At 36.8% G+C, this 17,929-nt stretch overlaps 1 protein-coding gene across 2 annotated transcripts in view; it reads left to right on the forward strand.

Annotated features, from left to right (window-relative positions):
- lamb2 (laminin, beta 2 (laminin S)) overlaps positions 1-17,929 on the forward strand; it is a 65,290-nt gene that overhangs the window by 34,188 nt on the left and 13,173 nt on the right. For both annotated transcript variants that reach the window (XM_026154317.2, XM_026154318.2), the window contains 4 exons: positions 68-285; positions 366-462; positions 1,775-1,956; positions 2,055-2,245. In XM_026154317.2, coding sequence (XP_026010102.1) covers positions 68-285; positions 366-462; positions 1,775-1,956; positions 2,055-2,245 — 688 coding nt within the window. The remainder of the gene's footprint in view (positions 1-67; positions 286-365; positions 463-1,774; positions 1,957-2,054; positions 2,246-17,929) is intronic.

Genomic DNA, 17,929 nt, shown 5'->3' on the forward strand with positions numbered 1-17,929 from the left:
TGTGTTGCACGTTAGCGATACTTCAGAAATCGAAAGAAATCTTAATTAGCCTTTTTTTCCCCTTCAGAGTGCACATGTAACTTCCTGGGTACTGAACGCAGCCAGTGTATTGAGCGCGAGGACTGCGTGTGCCAGCGGGCCACAGGCCAGTGCCAGTGTCTGCAAAATGTCGTAGGTCTGGCGTGCGACCACTGCGCCCCCAACCACTGGAACCTGGCCAGTGGGAGGGGCTGTGAACCATGCAGCTGTGATCCTAACAACTCTGTTACCTCTGCGTGTAATGAGGTAGGGAATACTTTGTGTTTTTTAGTGGGAATGCTTTCACTATACAGAGCTTGTGTGACATATTTCTTTTTGTCGTGCAGTTCTCTGGTCAGTGTCAGTGCCGTGATGGCTTTGGAGGGAAGGCATGCACAGACTGTCAGGAGAACTTCTGGGGAGACCCCAGGACACAGTGCAGAGGTGTGAGACACAAGAACATGAGAAAACAGTGTTAAAGAGACCAAATGATTTAAAGAGATGAACTCTTGCTGCTCATGCTTTGAGATTGTTTGCACTCAAGAAAGTATTCTTACAGAATGATAAACACATGCACACAGTGCTGTTAGTTACAATGAGTTTCAAAATAAATGTATTCCATAACTGGACAACAGTCACTCAGGTTAGTCAGTCAGGTCTCAACAAAAGGAGACTATTTATCCACCTGCACTATTTTCATTTGGCACACTAGCTTTTGTTTTGGGACCTCTGTGCGCTTCCAAATGCACACTTGGAAAATAGCAGCAGGACCCAAGCACAGAATACTGTCTGAGAATGTAAACGTTATGATTTAGAGACCCTCTTAAGTATTGTTGCATCCTCTAGGCACTGCTGTACCCTTGACAGGGGTTACTCAGTTGCATCCGTGTGATTTGTAGCCTACAGAAAGCAATCTTGAACTTTTTATAACAATTTTGTACCATAAAGTAATATTACAAACATTGACATTATAAAGAAAATGTGATAGTAGAGATTTGTGACTAAGCTTGTCTTTGGTGTGTGGTTGGATTTTGGCAGTAAGCTCTTTGTTATTGTGGAAATTTTGTGGGGCTATATGCAATATTGTACACGAGTACATTTGCATTGTTTTAAGCTAATATGCAGTTATGTATAAAATAACGTACACCTTCTCTGAATTCAAATTCAGCTGAAAGATTCTTATGTATCAGTTATGTATGTTTTGGGAGTTTGGTGGTCGGCAGCATCCAGCTGTGTGCTACCACAAGGAGGAATGACATCATCACTAATCTGTGAGAAGTAATTTTTTTCATGCCCATCAACCAGGGAAGGGTTATAACACCATTTCCAAACTATTTGAAGTTCATCATCCTACAGAGAGAAACTTGTTCACAAGTAGAAAACAGTGAAGAAAGCTATCATTCTTCCCATCATGGACATTCCAACAAATTCAGCCCAAGGCCAGACTGTACAATTCTCAGACAGACTACAAAAAACCTAAGAGCTTTTTCTTAGACTCTAGAAGTCTGACTTTGTGTTTTAAACGTTAAAGTTCATGACAGTAGAACTGGAAAAAGACTGATTAAGTATGGCTTGTTTGGAAGGGCTGCCAAGAGAAAGCTTCTTGTGTCTTAAAGAAAGTAGAGAAAGAAAATAAGAGCTTCTCCTGTGCCGTGTTCAGCCAGCATCAGGTGAAGACTCACAGAAGCTAATATGGTGCTGCTAGGCTACCTGAGGTTGTTCTCTACTAACTGTCCTCTCATTTTCTCCCCTATAGCATGTGACTGTAACTGGCGTGGGATTGAGACCTCTCAGTGCAACCGAGTGACAGGCCACTGCGTTTGTCAGCAGGGAGTGTCGGGTGTCCGCTGTGACCAGTGTGCCAGAGGCTTTTCTGGCCAGTTCCCCAACTGCCAGCCCTGTCACCAGTGTTTTGGGGACTGGGATCGCATTGTGCAGGTTCAGCTTTAATGCAGGGAGGATGGATCTAATCCTTGAATCATTGATTGATTAGGTGTCAACCCCAATCTTTTGTTTCTCTTTCTTGTCATTACCAGGACTTGGGAGCGCGCACAAAGGCTCTTGCAGAGCGTGCCCATGAGATTCAGACCACTGGGCTTATTGGACCTTATGAGAAAGCCTTTAAAGACCTGGAGGAGAAGCTGGCACAAGCTCAGGACATTGTCACTGCACGCAATGCCACTGCTGCAGCTGTCACTACCCTAATGGAGCTTATTGAAGATCTTAGGTAAAGCAGATTCATCTGCAGTTATTTTATTGCTTAACTTAGCTAATAGTTTCAGCATAAACCCTTCTTTCCTTATCATGCTCAGTTCCAGCTCCATAGTTTTATTCTTTGACTCGACTTTCATAGCTTAGCATGACACACAGTCCAGAGTGCCTTAGTCCACCCTGTGTCTGAGTTAAATATTTCTGGCTCCTTTCACCTTATTATTATTCTGACTGGTAGCAACCTGTAAACAGAAGGTTTGGCAAAGTGGTGGGCGGAGCCTCTCTTCTCACAAAATAGAGTTGTGTGCCTGAGATGACCATATTAGGAACATCTGCTCTCAAATGCAGGACCAGCAGTAGAAATAAAAAAACCTTTTGATCAAGGACTTTTTATCATATCTTTTGCCAGATCAAATAGCAAAACAACATAATCAAACATCATTAACATATTTACTCAGGAGAAGAGATGGTAATCATGGGACGTCTTGAACAGCGATACAGTGTATATTTTAGAACAAGTCTAAAAAGTTTATTACACAATCTATGTTGCTATAGAGATAACCAAAGCATGTCCATTAGTGTGGCTGGGGCCCCTCTGCAGTCATATTTAGGGTCCAGTTCTATATGAATTTTTGATAACTTGTCCTTAGACCAATGAAGATGATGTGCGCCTTTAAACTGTGCTGCAGAATGTCTAAGGCACACCGTACAAGTTTAAATCCTCCTTATACTTTTTCCCATTTGGGTCCAGAGTCAGTTTCCCATTTCAAGATCATCTCTTCCCCTTTTTACAACAGCGCTTTTTTGTAAGTTATGGTCTTTATAGATTTTTAATCACCATTTGACGTCTCCAGAGTACGTGGCAGGGATCATTTTCTGTGAAAGAAAGGATGTGCTGCGAAACACCGCTTGGTTAGATGCTGGCAACACCAACCCTTTATGTGAACATCCGGGGTAAATGGGATTCATTTAGCAAAATTAATAACCAGCTTCATCTGACTGTTTATCCTGTTCCCCAGTGTTAGAGTAAGTGAGTAAAGATAATGATAAGATACACTGTTGAACTTGCCCTGATCAGTTGAAGTGTATTGAGAGAAGTATACATCCTACTCATTTGTTTGTCTCATGTGAAGCAGGCATGTGGTTGGCTGGAAATGGACCCAGAATTCAGGACTCAGCAGACGAATGTTAAACTCAAAATCACAACTTTATTGCTGGCAAAATGTGACACAGGGACTGGGGATAAACAAACATGGATATATGACTGACTGGGGAGACAAAACGATGAAACACAGAAGATTATGGGAACAGGAAGGGCTAAATACAGGGACAGGACTACAGATGTGTTAGATTGATTAGACAGTGAAAGCAGACAGACACGGGGTCATGAGCAGGGAGACAGAAAGGATAACAAAGCATGGAGACTAAACAGACTACAACAGGAGACGCTGATGACAAGAAACAGAGATGAGACTAGGAACAGACTGGACACGAAAGGGAACTAACGTAACAAAACAAGAACCTTGAACTAGAAATAACAAACTCAGGTGCGCTAGAGAATACTAAACTCAACATTAACTAATATAAAACTTGAATGTAAACATTTCATAAATCCAAAGGAATGAGTAAGAGTTGAAGACCCAGGACCGTGACATTTTTTTGATTAGTGTGAATGCTTGAAAAGCATTCACAGTATTGTTATTCGAATCTTTATTAGTGTGAATGCTTGAAAAGCATTCACAGTATTGTTATTCGAATCTTTATTATTATTATTATTAGTGTGAATGCTTGAAAAGCATTCACAGTATTGTTCTTCTAATCTTTATTATTATTTTCTATTCCGTACGTTTTTCGCCGACTATCTCCTTCAAAACCGTTCAACTTAGAAAAACCATTCAAACACCATTAGATTCCTCTTCTTTTGGAATGGTGTGCTTCTACTTTTCTCATTTTTAACATTTATATTTTTAATTTTATTCAACTTTATTCAAAAAAAATTTCCCATGTATTTCAATGGGGAGACCCTTCAAATTCTCATTCAACTTACTCATTTTTAAACTCTTACTACTTCAACATACGTTCACATAGAGCCACCATTCAAACTTTAAAACAAAGACAAGACATTCAACTATTCAACTTGTATTTATCTTTTCAATATCTATTATACTTTTTCTTCAGTTCCAGTTTAAGTTTCATGATGTTTTTTCACCCGTTTCAGAGTTTATAATGGGTGTGTATGGGACGGAATGTTGGGGCTAGAGTGAGGCAGCTCAACTGCTAGAGTGAGAGGAGCAAAAAAATTAATCTTAAAATCTTTTTTAAAACTGCTGCTGTGTCCGCAGCGTTTGCTCTACAGGTATGATTTTACCCTCAAAACGTAGCCATGGCTGTCCTCTTTCATCCAATGTGTTTACTATTGTCCTAGGTGTTATGGTTCTTTCGTAAATGTCACCAATGCACAGCCTCCTCCCTCCAACTCTTCCATAGACTCTAATGTTAAAATGGCTCAGAAGGTTCGTTTGAAAATCAGAAGAGCATGGTGTCTTTCCACTGTCACCACGTCCATATAATAAACTCTACAGGCATGAAAACTGAGAATTCAGTAGACTAGAAGCTGCTGTCGCTCACGGTGAAAGAATTTTGTCAATACGACTTTTACTTTTCATTTGGGAACGATTTGTTTCGGCCTGACTTTTCTGTTCATTTTAAGCAGCAAAAGTGAGGCGCATGTCTGTGTACGTGTGTATGGAGCCATTGGGTGCGGTCACTATAGCAACCAGGCTCACACCTGCCTGCTTAACGAGCTCTGCCTGCCACTGTACCAAGATTCATCTTAAGCACTTCTCTTTCAACTGCTGCTGTGTCCACAGTGTTAAAGCCATCATTTTACCCTCAAATTGTCGCCATTATTGTTCTCTTTCCAACACCGTATCTTTCAAAGCTCAGGCATTTAAACTTTTTAAACTGTGTGGATCAAAGTGGAGGGATCACATTTGAGTCATTCAGTGATTCAAAGAATATGACCTTTTAATATTCATTCAGATGTTTTCTGACTCTAAATGTTCTTTTCTCATTTCTTAGGGTTTTCTAATTTACATTTAAAACATTTTCAGTTTTTTTCCAACTCCATCTTCTGTGTAACCTTCAGCTTTTAGCAGTTCAGCACCTTTGTTTTCAGGTTAAATTCGTTTTTTTTTTTTGTTTTTTTTTATCTCATTCAATATTTTTAACTCAAAATTCAGCAATTAATTCATTTCAGTGCATACATTCAGATTCAAGCATTCACACTGCAGTTTCTTCAGAAAATGCACTTTCTAGTTATTAGTGTGAATGCTTGAAAAGCATTCACAGTATTGTTGTTGTAATCTTTATTATTATTATTATTATTATATTTTATTCTGTATTCCGTACGTTTTTTGTAATCCTACTCCTTCAAAACCGTTCAACTTAGAAAAACCATTCCAACACCGTTAGATTCCTATTCTTTTGGACAACACTGCTTCCATTTTTCATATTTTTAACATTTATATTTTTAATTTTATTCAACTTTATTCAACAAAAATTTATAATGTATTTCAATGGGGAGACCCTTCAAATCCTCATTCAACTTACTCATTTTTAAACTCTTACTACTTCCACATACATTGACATAGAGCCACCATTCAAACTTTAAAACGAAGACAAGACATTCAACTATTCAACTTGCATTTATCTTTTCAATATCTATTATACTTTTTCTTCAGTTCCAGTTTAAGTTTCATGATGTTTTTTCACCCGTTTCAGAGTTTATAATGGGTGTGTATGGGACGGAATGTTGGGGCTAGAGTGAGACAGCTCAACTGCTAGAGTGAGAGGAGCAAAAAAATTAATCTTAAAATCTTTTTTAAAACTGCTGCTGTGTCCACAGCGTTTGCTCTACAGGTATGATTTTACCCTCAAAACGTAGCCATGGCGGTCCTCTTTCATCCAATGTGTTTACTATTGTACTAGGTGTTATGGTTCTTTCATAAATGTCACCAATGCACAGCCTCCTCCCTCCAACTCTTCCATAGACTCTAATGTTAAAATGGCTCAGAAGGTTCGTTTGAAAATCAGAAGAGCATGGTGTCTTTCCACTGTCACCACGTCCATATAATAAACTCCACAGGCATGAAAACTGAGAATTCGGTAGACTAGAAGCTGCTGTCGCTCACGGTGAAAGAATTTTGTCAATACGACTTGTACTTTTAATTTGGGAACGATTTGTTTCGGCCTGACTTTTCTGTTCATTTTAAGCAGCAAAAGTGAGGTGCATGTCTGTGTCGTGTGTATGGAGCCATTGGGTGCAGTCACTATAGCAACCAGGCTCACACCTGCCTGCTTAACGAGCTCTGCCTGCCACTGTGCCAAGATTCATATTAAACACTTCTCTTTCAACTGCTGCTGTGTCCACAGTGTCACAGCCATCATTTTACCCTCAAAACGTCGCCATCGTTGTTCTTTTTCCAACATCTTGTCTTTCAAAGCTCAGAGATGTAAACTTTTTAAACTGTGTGGATCAAAGTGGAGGGATCACATTTGAGTCATTCAGTGATTCAAAGAATATGACCTTTTAATATTCTTTCAGATGTTTTCTGACTCTAAATGTTCTTTTCTCATTTCTTAGGTTTTTCTAATTTACATTTAAAACATTTTCAGTTTTTTTCCAACTCCTTCTTCTGTGTAACCTTCAGCTTTTAGCAGTTCAGCACCTTTGTTTTCAGGTTAAATTCGTTTTGTTTTTTTTTGTTTTTTTTTAATCTCATTCAATATTTTTAACTCAAAATTCAGCAATTAATTCATTTCAGTGCATACATTCAGATTCAAGCATTCACACTGCAGTTTCTTCAGAAAATGCACTTTCTAGTTATTGTGTGGATGCTTTAAGCATCCACACTATTGAGTTCCTGTTTCTCTTTATTCTTTATTATTATTATTATTCTTCAAGTTGCTTCCGTACACTTTTCGCCGTAGAACTACTTCCACAATTTTCAGCCGATTTTCACCGTTCAAATTTTAAACTATTCTGCTATTTTTGCTCTTTCCGGCTATGACTTTTGCTATTTTTTTGCTATTATACTTTTTAAAATATTAAGCTTTTTTCCTTTAATTTGTCCCATTGAAATGAATGGGAAACTTCAGCAATTCTGCTAAAATTTGCTTGTTTTTGAAACTTAACTACTTCCTCATACTTTCACCTAGAACAACCATTCAAATTTTAAAATGTTCACAAATTATTGGGCTATTCAGGTATGATTCAGCTTTTTCAAATCTTTTACTGTTTTACTTTTATGCCTCTTAAAGTTTTGAGTTGCAAAATTGTGATTTTTCACAAAATACATGTGTTGTTATGGTTGCTATGCTCTTGGCTTCCAGTGTGCCACTGAAGGTTTTGCAATTTTCACTTCATGTCCGAACAACTTCCTGCTACTTGCTCAATTTTCACTCAACTTCCACAAATTATACATCAAAACGTAGGTATTTTTGCTGGCTTTCAGAAAATGTCACCATCATTGTTGTGGGATTTATATAATTTTGGCAAATCTCCTCAGACTAACACAAGGTCAGAAAACTCTCCATATAAAGTCAATGGAGAGTTTGTTCAAAATCACCGCTGCATTTCTGTAATGAGAGGCATATTCGAATCGTCATATCTCCTTAACGAAGCAAAGTTAAGACATGAGGCTTGTCCCGGCATATCTTCAGACACTCGTGACGCTCACAATTCAAGAATTATTTTCTCACCTATTACCGTTCTGAAATGAGTTGGACTTGTTTGAGGGTAGGAAATTTGTCCTTCGCTCAGATTTCTTCAGATTTCAAACTGTGGAAATGAACCACTTTTTTCTCTCGTCATAACTTTTTGTTGGATTTCCACAGAGACCTGAAAATTTCCATGATTGTTCACCAAAGCCTGCTGTCTCTTACGGTGAAAGAATGATATCGATACTCCAAATAGATTTAGAGTTAGAAAGCGTTGTTTGAGGGCAAGTCAAGGCAGTTTTTGCTTCGCTCTACTCAGTTATGGTGCATTAGAAGTCAAATATCTTTAATAATTCATATTTTAATGATAAATTGTAAACACTGGAAGATTCCCCCATCTCTTCTGAACAAAACGGTGTAAGAATGACCGCTCTAGCCCCTACGGTTAGGAAATTATTTTCATTTGTTTGAGGGGAGTCCTCACTATGAGAAATAGGCTGCAATAATCCTGTGCCTCTCTGTGCTGAGTGTGTAAAAAGAGGCACATGTTTTGGCGGGAAAAAGTACACAGGCTCTCTGATTGGTGGATTCAAATTCAGCAGCTCCCAGGCTGACCTAGAAACTTACTTCTCTCTCCCTGTGCATTTTTTTGCTGATTTTTTCATTTAACAAGTATATTTGAGGGACCCTCAGCATGTTCAGCATTTTTTCAGCTGTCCATTTTGCTTTTCCAATTTTTCTGTTTAACTTATTACTATTGTGCTAAATAATACTATTTCTGCTATTTTATAAGATTTGTGCCTAATATAGTATTTCTGCTAAATTACAATATTTCTGCTTTTTATACTATTTGTGCTAAAACATAGTATTTCTACTAAATGTAGTATTTATGCTTAATCATACTATTTCTGCTTTTTATGGGATTTGTGCCTAATATAGTATTTCTGCTTTTTATAGGATTTTTGCTCAAACATAGTATTTCTACTAAATGTAGTGTTTATGCTTAATCATCCTATTTCTGCTTTTTATAGGATTTGTGCTTAATATAGTATTTCTGCTAAATTATAGTATTTCTGCTTTTTATAGTATTTGTGCTAAAACATAGTATTTCTACTAAATGTAGCATTTATGCTTAATCATAGTATTTCTATATATTTCTGCCAGGTCCCCAGGCAGCCAATCCTCTGTGAGGACTGAGGAATTCAAATTTTCAAATCAGGGCCTGCACGGCTTCCCAGGCAGCCAATCATATATGTGGCCTCAGGCATTCAAATTTGCATATTGGGGGAATTCGTGGCTTCTAAGTCAACAAGTCATCCATGTCGTATATCTCTAAAAATTCACATTTTAATGATAAATTGTCAACACTGGAAGATTCCCCCATCTCTTCTGAACAAAACGGTGTAAGAATGACCGCTCTAGCCCCTACGGTTTGGAAATTATGGTCATTTGTTTGAGGGGAGTCGTCACTATGAGAAATAGGCTGCAATAATCCTGTGCCTCTCTCTGCTGCGTGTGTAAAAAGATGCACCTGTTTTGGCGGGAAAAAGTACACAGGCTCTCTGATTGGTGGATTCAAATTCAGCAGCTCCCAGGCTGACCTAGAAACTTACTTCTCTCTCCCTGTGCATTTTTTTGCTGATTTTTTCATTTAACAAGTATATTTGAGGGACCCTCAGCATGTTCAGCATTTTTTCAGCTGTCCATTTTGCTTTTCCAGTTTTTCTGTTTAAGTTATTACTATTGTGCTAAATCATACTGTTTCTGCTATTTCATAAGATTTGTGCAAAATATAGTATTTCTGCCAAATATAGTATTTCTGATTAATTATAGTTTTTCTACTAAATCATAGTACAGTATTTCTGCTTTTTATAGGATTTGTGCTAAAACATAGTATTTCTACTAAATGTAGTATTTATGCTTAATCATACTATTTCTATATATTTCTGCCAAGTCCCCAGGCAGCCAATCCTCTGTGAGGACTTAGACATTCAAATTTTCAAATCAGGTCCTGCACGGTTTCCCAGCCAATCATATATGTGTCCTGAGGCATTCAAATTTGCATATTGGGGCCTTCATGGCTTCTAAGCCAGCCAATCATATCTGAGGGCTGAGGAATTCAAATCCACAAATCAGGGCCTGCACAGCTTCCCAGGCAGCCAATCATGTATGTGGGCTACAGGTATTCAAATTTGCATATTGGGGAATTCGTGGCTTCTAAGTCAACAAGTCATCCGTGTCATATATCTCTAAAAATTCATATTTTAATGATAAATTGTCAACACTGGAAGATTCCCCCATCTCTTCTGAACAAAACGGTGTAAGAATGACCGTTCTAGCTCCTACGGTTAGGAAATTATGGTCATTTGTTTGAGGGGAGTCGTCATTATGAGAAATAGACTGCAATGATCCTGTGCCTCTCTGTGCTGCGTGTGTAAAAAGGATGCACCTGTTTTGGAGGGAAAGAGTGCACAGGCTCTCTGATTGGTGGATTCAAATTCAGCAGCTCCCAGGCTGACCTAGAAACTCACTTCTCTCTCTGTGTGTATGTGAGTGTGAGTGTGTGTGTGTGTGTGTGTGTGTGTGTGTGTGTGTGTGTGTGTGACAGAGAGAGAGAGAGAGAGAGAAAGGCTTTTAATGGGATGATCTCATTCTAAGATTCAAATTCAATATATTTAGACTGGTTGACTGAATTGGATCTTGTGTGTGTGTCTCTCTGTGCATGTGTGTTTTCTTATAGATTTTTTTGCTAATTTTTTTCATTTAACAAGTATATTTGAGGGACCCTCAGCATGTTCAGCATTTTTTCAGCTGTCCATTTTGCTTTTCCAGTTTCTCTGTTTAAGTTATTACTATTGTGCTAAATCATACTGTTTCTGCTATTTTATAAGATTTGTGCTTAATATAATATTTCTGCTTTTATAGGATTTGTGCTTAATATAGTATTTCTGCTTTTTATAAGTTTTGTGTTTAATATAGTATTTCTGCTAAATGTAGTATTTATGCTTAATCATATTATTTCTGCTTTTCATTGGATTTGTGCTTAATATAGTATTTCTGCTAAATTTAGTATTTCTGATTAATTATAGTTTTTCTACTAAATCTTAGTACAGTATTTCTGCTTTTTATGGGATTTGTGCTAAAACAAAGTATTTCTACTAAATGTAGTATTTATGCTTAATCATACCATTTCTGCTTTTTATAGGATTTGTGCTTAATATAGTATTTCTGCTAAATTATAGTATTTCTGCCAAATTATAATATTTGTGCTAAAACATAGTCTTAATTTAAAATTACAATATTCATAGTTCATCACAGTGTCTCTGGTAAATCACAATATTTCTGCTCTATTGTACTATTTTTCTAAATCATAGTGTTTCTGTAATGTTTAAGTATTTTTGGCTAAATATATTCTTTCTGTTATCTTATACTATTTCTCCTAAATTCTTGTATTTTTGAGAAGTTATCATGTTTCTGGTAAGTTACAATATTTCTGCTAAATTCTGCTATGCTATTGTATCTCTGCCAAGTATTATGTTTCCTCTAAGATATTGCAGTTCTGCTAAGTTATTCCATTTTAGCAAACTTCTTTTGCTTCTGCAAAGTTTTTACAATTTCTGCAACTTTTCAGCTTTTTCAGCTACTTTTTGCATACAGCTTCAGCTTTAAAGCATCCACACTGCATTTTCGCAGGAAATGCAAATTTTTCTAGTTATATTTTATTTTTCCGTACGTTTTTTCAAAGCCTACTCCTTCAAAACCGTTCAACTTAGAAAAACCATTCAAACACCGTTAGATTCCTATTCTTTTGGACAACACTGCTTCTATTTTTCATATTTTTAACATTTATATTTTTAATTTTATTCAACTTTATTCAACAAAAATTTATAATGTATTTCAATGGGGAGACCCTTCAAATCCTCATTCAACTTACTCATTTTTAAACTCTTACTACTTCCACATACATTGACATAGAGCCACCATTCAAACTTTAAAACGAAGACAAGACATTCAACTATTCAACTTGTATTTATCTTTTCAATATCTATTATACTTTTTCTTCAGTTCCAGTTTAAGTTTCATGATGTTTTTTCACCCGTTTCAGAGTTTATAATGGGTGTGTATGGGACGGAATGTTGGGGCTAGAGTGAGGCAGCTCAACTGCTAGAGTGAGAGGAGCAAAAAAATTAATCTTAAAATCTTTTTTAAAACTGCTGCTGTGTCCGCAGCGTTTGCTCTACAGGTATGATTTTACCCTCAAAACGTAGCCATGGCTGTCCTCTTTCATCCAATGTGTTTACTATTGTCCTAGGTGTTATGGTTCTTTCATAAATGTCACCAATGCACAGCCTCCTCCCTCCAACTCTTCCATAGACTCTAATGTTAAAATGGCTCAGAAGGTTCGTTTGAAAATCAGAAGAGCATGGTGTCTTTACACTGTCACCACGTCCATATAATAAGCTCCACAGGCATGAAAACTGAGAATTAGGTAGACTAGACATTGCTGTCGCTCACGGTGAAAGAATTTTGTCAATACGACTTTTACTTTTCATTTGGGAGCGATTTGTTTCGGCCTGACTTTTCTGTTCATTTTAAGCAGCAAAAGTGAGGCGCATGTCTGTGTACGTGTGTATGGAGCCATTGGGTGCGGTCACTATAGCAACCAGGCTCACACCTGCCTGCTTAACGAGCTCTGCCTGCCACTGTACCAAGATTCATCTTAAGCACTTCTCTTTCAACTGCTGCTGTGTCCACAGTGTTACAGCCATCATTTTACCCTCAAATTGTCGCCATTATTGTTCTCTTTCCAACACCGTATCTTTGAAAGCTCAGGCATTTAAACTTTTTAAACTGTGTGGATCAAAGTGGAGGGATCACATTTTAGTCATTCAGTGATTCAAAGAATATGACCTTTTAATATTCATTCAGATGTTTTCTGACTCTAAATGTTCTTTTCTCATTTCTTAGGGTTTTCTAATTTACATTTAAAACATTTTCAGTTTTTTTCCAACTTCTTCTTCTGTGTAACCTTCAGCTTTTAGCAGTTCAGCACCTTTGTTTTCAGGTTAAATTCGGGGTTTTTTTTTGTTTTGTTTTTTATCTCATTCAAAATTTTTAACTCAAAATTCAGCAATTAATTCATTTCAGTCCATACATTCAGATTCAAGCATTCACACTGCAGTTTCTTCAGAAAATGCACTTTCTAGTTATTATTATTAGTGTGAATGCTTGAAAAGCATTCACAGTATTGTTATTCTAATCTTTATTATTATTATTATTAGTGTGAATGCTTGAAAAGCATTCACAGTATTGTTCTTCGAATCTTTATTCTATTTTATTATATTTTATTATTATGGATTCCGTACGTTTTTTGTACTCTATCTCCTTCAAAACCGTTCAACTTAGAAAAACCATTCAAACACCATTAGATTCCTATTCTTTTGGACATGACTGCTTCTATTTTTCTCATTTATAACATTTATATTTTTAATTTTATTCAACTTTTTTCAACAAAAATTTCCCATGTATTTCAATGGGGAGACCCTTCAAATTCTCATTCAACTTACTCATTTTTAAACTGTATCTACTTCCACATACGTTGACATAGAGCCACCATTCAAACTTTAAAACGAAGACAAGACATTCAACTATTCAACTTGTATTTATCTTTTCAATATCTATTATACTTTTTCTTCAGTTCCAGTTTAAGTTTCATGATGTTTTTTCACCCGTTTCAGAGTTTATAATGGGTGTGTATGGGACGGAATGTTGGGGCTAGAGTGAGGCAGCTCAACTGCTAGAGTGAGAGGAGCAAAAAAATTAATCTTAAAATCTTTTTTAAAACTGCTGCTGTGTCCGCAGCGTTTGCTCTACAGGTATGATTTTACCCTCAAAACGTAGCCATGGCTGTCCTCTTTCATCCAATGTGTTTACTATTGTACTAGGTGTTATGGTTCTTTCATAAATGTCACCAATGCACAGCCTCCTCCCTCCAACTCTTCCATAGACTCTAATGTTAAAATGGCTCAGAAGGTTCGTTTGAAAATCAGAAGAGCATGGTGTCTTTCCACTGTCACCACGTCCATATAATAAACTCCACAGGCATGAAAACTGAGAATTAGGTAGACTAGACATGGCTGTCGCTCACAGTGAAAGAATTTTGTCAATACGACATGTACTTTTCATTTGGGAGCGATTTGTTTGGGCCTGACTTTTCTGTTCATTTTAAGCAGCAAAAGTGAGGCGCATGTCTGTGTACGTGTGTATGGAGCCATTGGGTGCGGTCACTATAGCAACCAGGCTCACACCTGCCTGCTTAACGAGCTCTCTCTCTCTCTCTGCCAAGATTCATCTTAAACACTTCTCTTTCAACTGCTGCTGTGTCCACAGTGTTAAAGCCATCATTTTACCCTCAAAACGTCGCCATCGTTGTTCTTTTTCCAACATCTTGTCTTTCAAAGCTCAGAGATGTAAACTTTTTAAACTGTGTGGGTCCAAGTGGAGGGATCACATTTTAGTCATTCAGTGATTCAAAGAATATGACCTTTTAATATTCATTCAGATGTTTTCTGACTCTAAATGTTCTTTTCTCATTTCTTAGGTTTTTCTAATTTACAATTAAAACATTTTCAGCTTTTTTCCAACTTCTTCTCTGTGTAACCTTCAGCTTTTAGCAGTTCAGCACTTTTGTTTTCAGGTTAAATTCGGGTTTTTTTTTTTAATCTCATTCAATATTTTTAACTCAAAATTCAGCAATTAATTCATTTCAGTGCATACATTCAGATTCAAGCATTCACACTGCAGTTTCTTCAGAAAATGCACTTTCTAGTTCTATTTAGTGTGAATGCTTGAAAAGCATTCACAGTATTGTTATTCTAATCTTTATTAGTGTGAATGCTTGAAAAGCATTCACAGTATTGTTCTTCTAATTAGTGTGAATGCTTGAAAAGCATTCACAGTATTGTTCTTCTAATCTTTATTATTATTTTTTCCTATTCCGTACGTTTTTCGCCGACTATCTCCTTCAAAACCGTTCAACTTAGAAAAACCATTCAAACACCATTAGATTCCTCTTCTTTTGGAATGGTGTGCTTCTACTTTTCTCATTTTTAACATTTATATTTTTAATTTTATTCAACTTTATTCAACAAAAATTTCCCATGTATTTCAATGGGGAGACCCTTCAAATTCTCATTCAACTTACTCATTTTTAAACTCTTACTACTTCAACATACGTTCACATAGAGCCACCATTCAAACTTTAAAACGAAGACAAGACATTCAACTATTCAACTTGTATTTATCTTTTCAATATCTATTATACTTTTTCTTCAGTTCCAGTTTAAGTTTCATGATGTTTTTTCACCCGTTTCAGAGTTTATAATGGGTGTGTATGGGACGGAATGTTGGGGCTAGAGTGAGACAGCTCAACTGCTAGAGTGAGAGGAGCAAAAAAATTTATCTTAAAATCTTTTTTAAAACTGCTGCTGTGTCCACAGCGTTTGCTCTACAGGTATGATTTTACCCTCAAAACGTAGCCATGGCTGTCCTCTTTCATCCAATGTGTTTACTATTGTCCTAGGTGTTATGGTTCTTTCGTAAATGTCACCAATGCACAGCCTCCTCCCTCCAACTCTTCCATAGACTCTAATGTTAAAATGGCTCAGAAGGTTCGTTTGAAAATCAGAAGAGCATGGTGTCTTTCCACTGTCACCACGTCCATATAATAAACTCCACAGACATGAAAACTGAGAATTTGGTAGACTAGACATTGCTGTCGCTCACGGTGAAAGAATTTTGTCAATACGACTTTTACTTTTCATTTGGGAACGATTTGTTTCGGCCTGACTTTTCTGTTCATTTTAAGCAGCAAAAGTGAGGTGCATGTCTGTGTGCGTGTGTATGGAGCCATTGGGTGCGGTCACTATAGCAACCAGGCTCACACCTGCCTGCTTAACGAGCTCTCTCTGCCACTCTGCCAAAATTCATCTTAAGCACTTCTCTTTCAACTGCTGCTGTGTCCACAGTGTTAAAGCCATCATTTTACCCTCAAAACGTCGCCATCGTTGTTCTTTTTCCAACATCTTGTCTTTCAAAGCTCAGAGATGTCAACTTTTTAAACTGTGTGGGTCCAAGTGGAGGGATCACATTTTAGTCATTCAGTGATTCAAAGAATATGACCTTTTAATATTCTTTCAGATGTTTTCTGACTCTAAATGTTCTTTTTTCATTTCTTAGGTTTTTCTAATTTACAATTAAAACATTTTCAGCTTTTTTCCAACTCCTTCTTCTGTGTAACCTTCAGCTTTTAGCAGTTCAGCACTTTTGTTTTCAGGTTAAATTCGGGTTTGTTTTTTTTTATCTCATTCAATATTTTTAACTCAAAATTCAGTAATTAATTCATTTCAGTGCATACATTCAGATTCAAGCATTCACACTGCAGTTTCTTCAGAAAATGCACTTTCTAGTCTTTATTATTATTTTTTCCTATTCCGTACGTTTTTCGCCGACTATCTCCTTCAAAACCGTTCAACTTAGAAAAACCATTCAAACACCATTAGATTCCTCTTCTTTTGGAATGGTGTGCTTCTATTTTTCTCATTTTTAACATTTATATTTTTAATTTTATTTAACTTTTTTCAACAAAAATTTCCCATGTATTTCAATGGGGAGACCCTTCAAATTCTCATTCAATTCACTCATTTTTAAACTCTTACTACTTCCACATACGTTGACATAGAGCCACCATTCAAACTTTAAAACGAAGACAAGATATTCAACTATTCAACTTGTATTTATCTTTTCAATATCTATTATACTTTGTCTTCAGTTCCAGTTTAAGTTTCATGATGTTTTTTCACCCGTTTCAGAGTTTATAATGGGTGTGTATGGGACGGAATGTTGGGGCTAGAGTGAGACAGCTCAACTGCTAGAGTGAGAGGAGCAAAAAAATTAATCTTAAAATATTTTTTAAAACTGCTGCTGTGTCCGCAGCGTTTGCTCTACAGGTATGATTTTACCATCAAAACGTAGCCATGGCTGTCCTCTTTCATCCAATGTGTTTACTATTGTCCTAGGTGTTATGGTTCTTTCATAAATGTCACCAATGCACAGCCTCCTCCCTCCAACTCTTCCATAGACTCTAATGTTAAAATGGCTCAGAAGGTTCTTTTGAAAATCAGAAGAGCATGGTGTCTTTCCACTGTCACCACGTCCATACAATAAACTCCACAGGCATGAAAACTGAGAATTCAGTAGACTAGACATTGCTGTCGCTCACGGTGAAAGAATTTTGTCAATACGACTTGTACTTTTCATATGGGAACGATTTGTTTCGGCCTGACTTTTCTGTTCATTTTAAGCAGCAAAAGTGAGGCGCATGTCTGTGTACGTGTGTATGGAGCCCTTGGGTGCGGTCACTATAGCAACCAGGCTCACACCTGCCTGCTTAACGAGCTCTCTCTCTCTCTCTGCCAAGATTCATCTTAAACACTTCTCTTTCAACTGCTGCTGTGTCCACAGTGTTACAGCCATCATTTTACCCTCAAATTGTCGCCATTATTGTTCTCTTTCCAACACCGTATCTTTCAAAGCTCAGGCATTTAAACTTTTTAAACTGTGTGGATCAAAGTGGAGGGATCACATTTGAGTCATTCAGTGATTCAAAGAATATGACCTTTTAATATTCATTCAGATGTTTTCTGACTCTGAATGTTCTTTTCTCATTTCTTAGGGTTTTCTAATTTACATTTAAAACATTTTCAGTTTTTTTCCAACTCCTTCTTCTGTGTAACCTTCAGCTTTTAGCAGTTCAGCACCTTTGTTTTCAGGTTAAATTCGTTTTTTTTTTTGTTTTTTTTTAATCTCATTCAATATTTTTAACTCAAAATTCAGCAATTAATTCATTTCAGTGCATACATTCAGATTCAAGCATTCACACTGCAGTTTCTTCAGAAAATGCACTTTCTAGTTTATTATT

The sequence above is a fragment of the Astatotilapia calliptera genome, chromosome 20, assembly GCF_964374335.1.
Source record: "Astatotilapia calliptera chromosome 20, fAstCal68.1, whole genome shotgun sequence".
Taxonomy (NCBI): Eukaryota; Metazoa; Chordata; class Actinopteri; order Cichliformes; family Cichlidae; genus Astatotilapia; species Astatotilapia calliptera.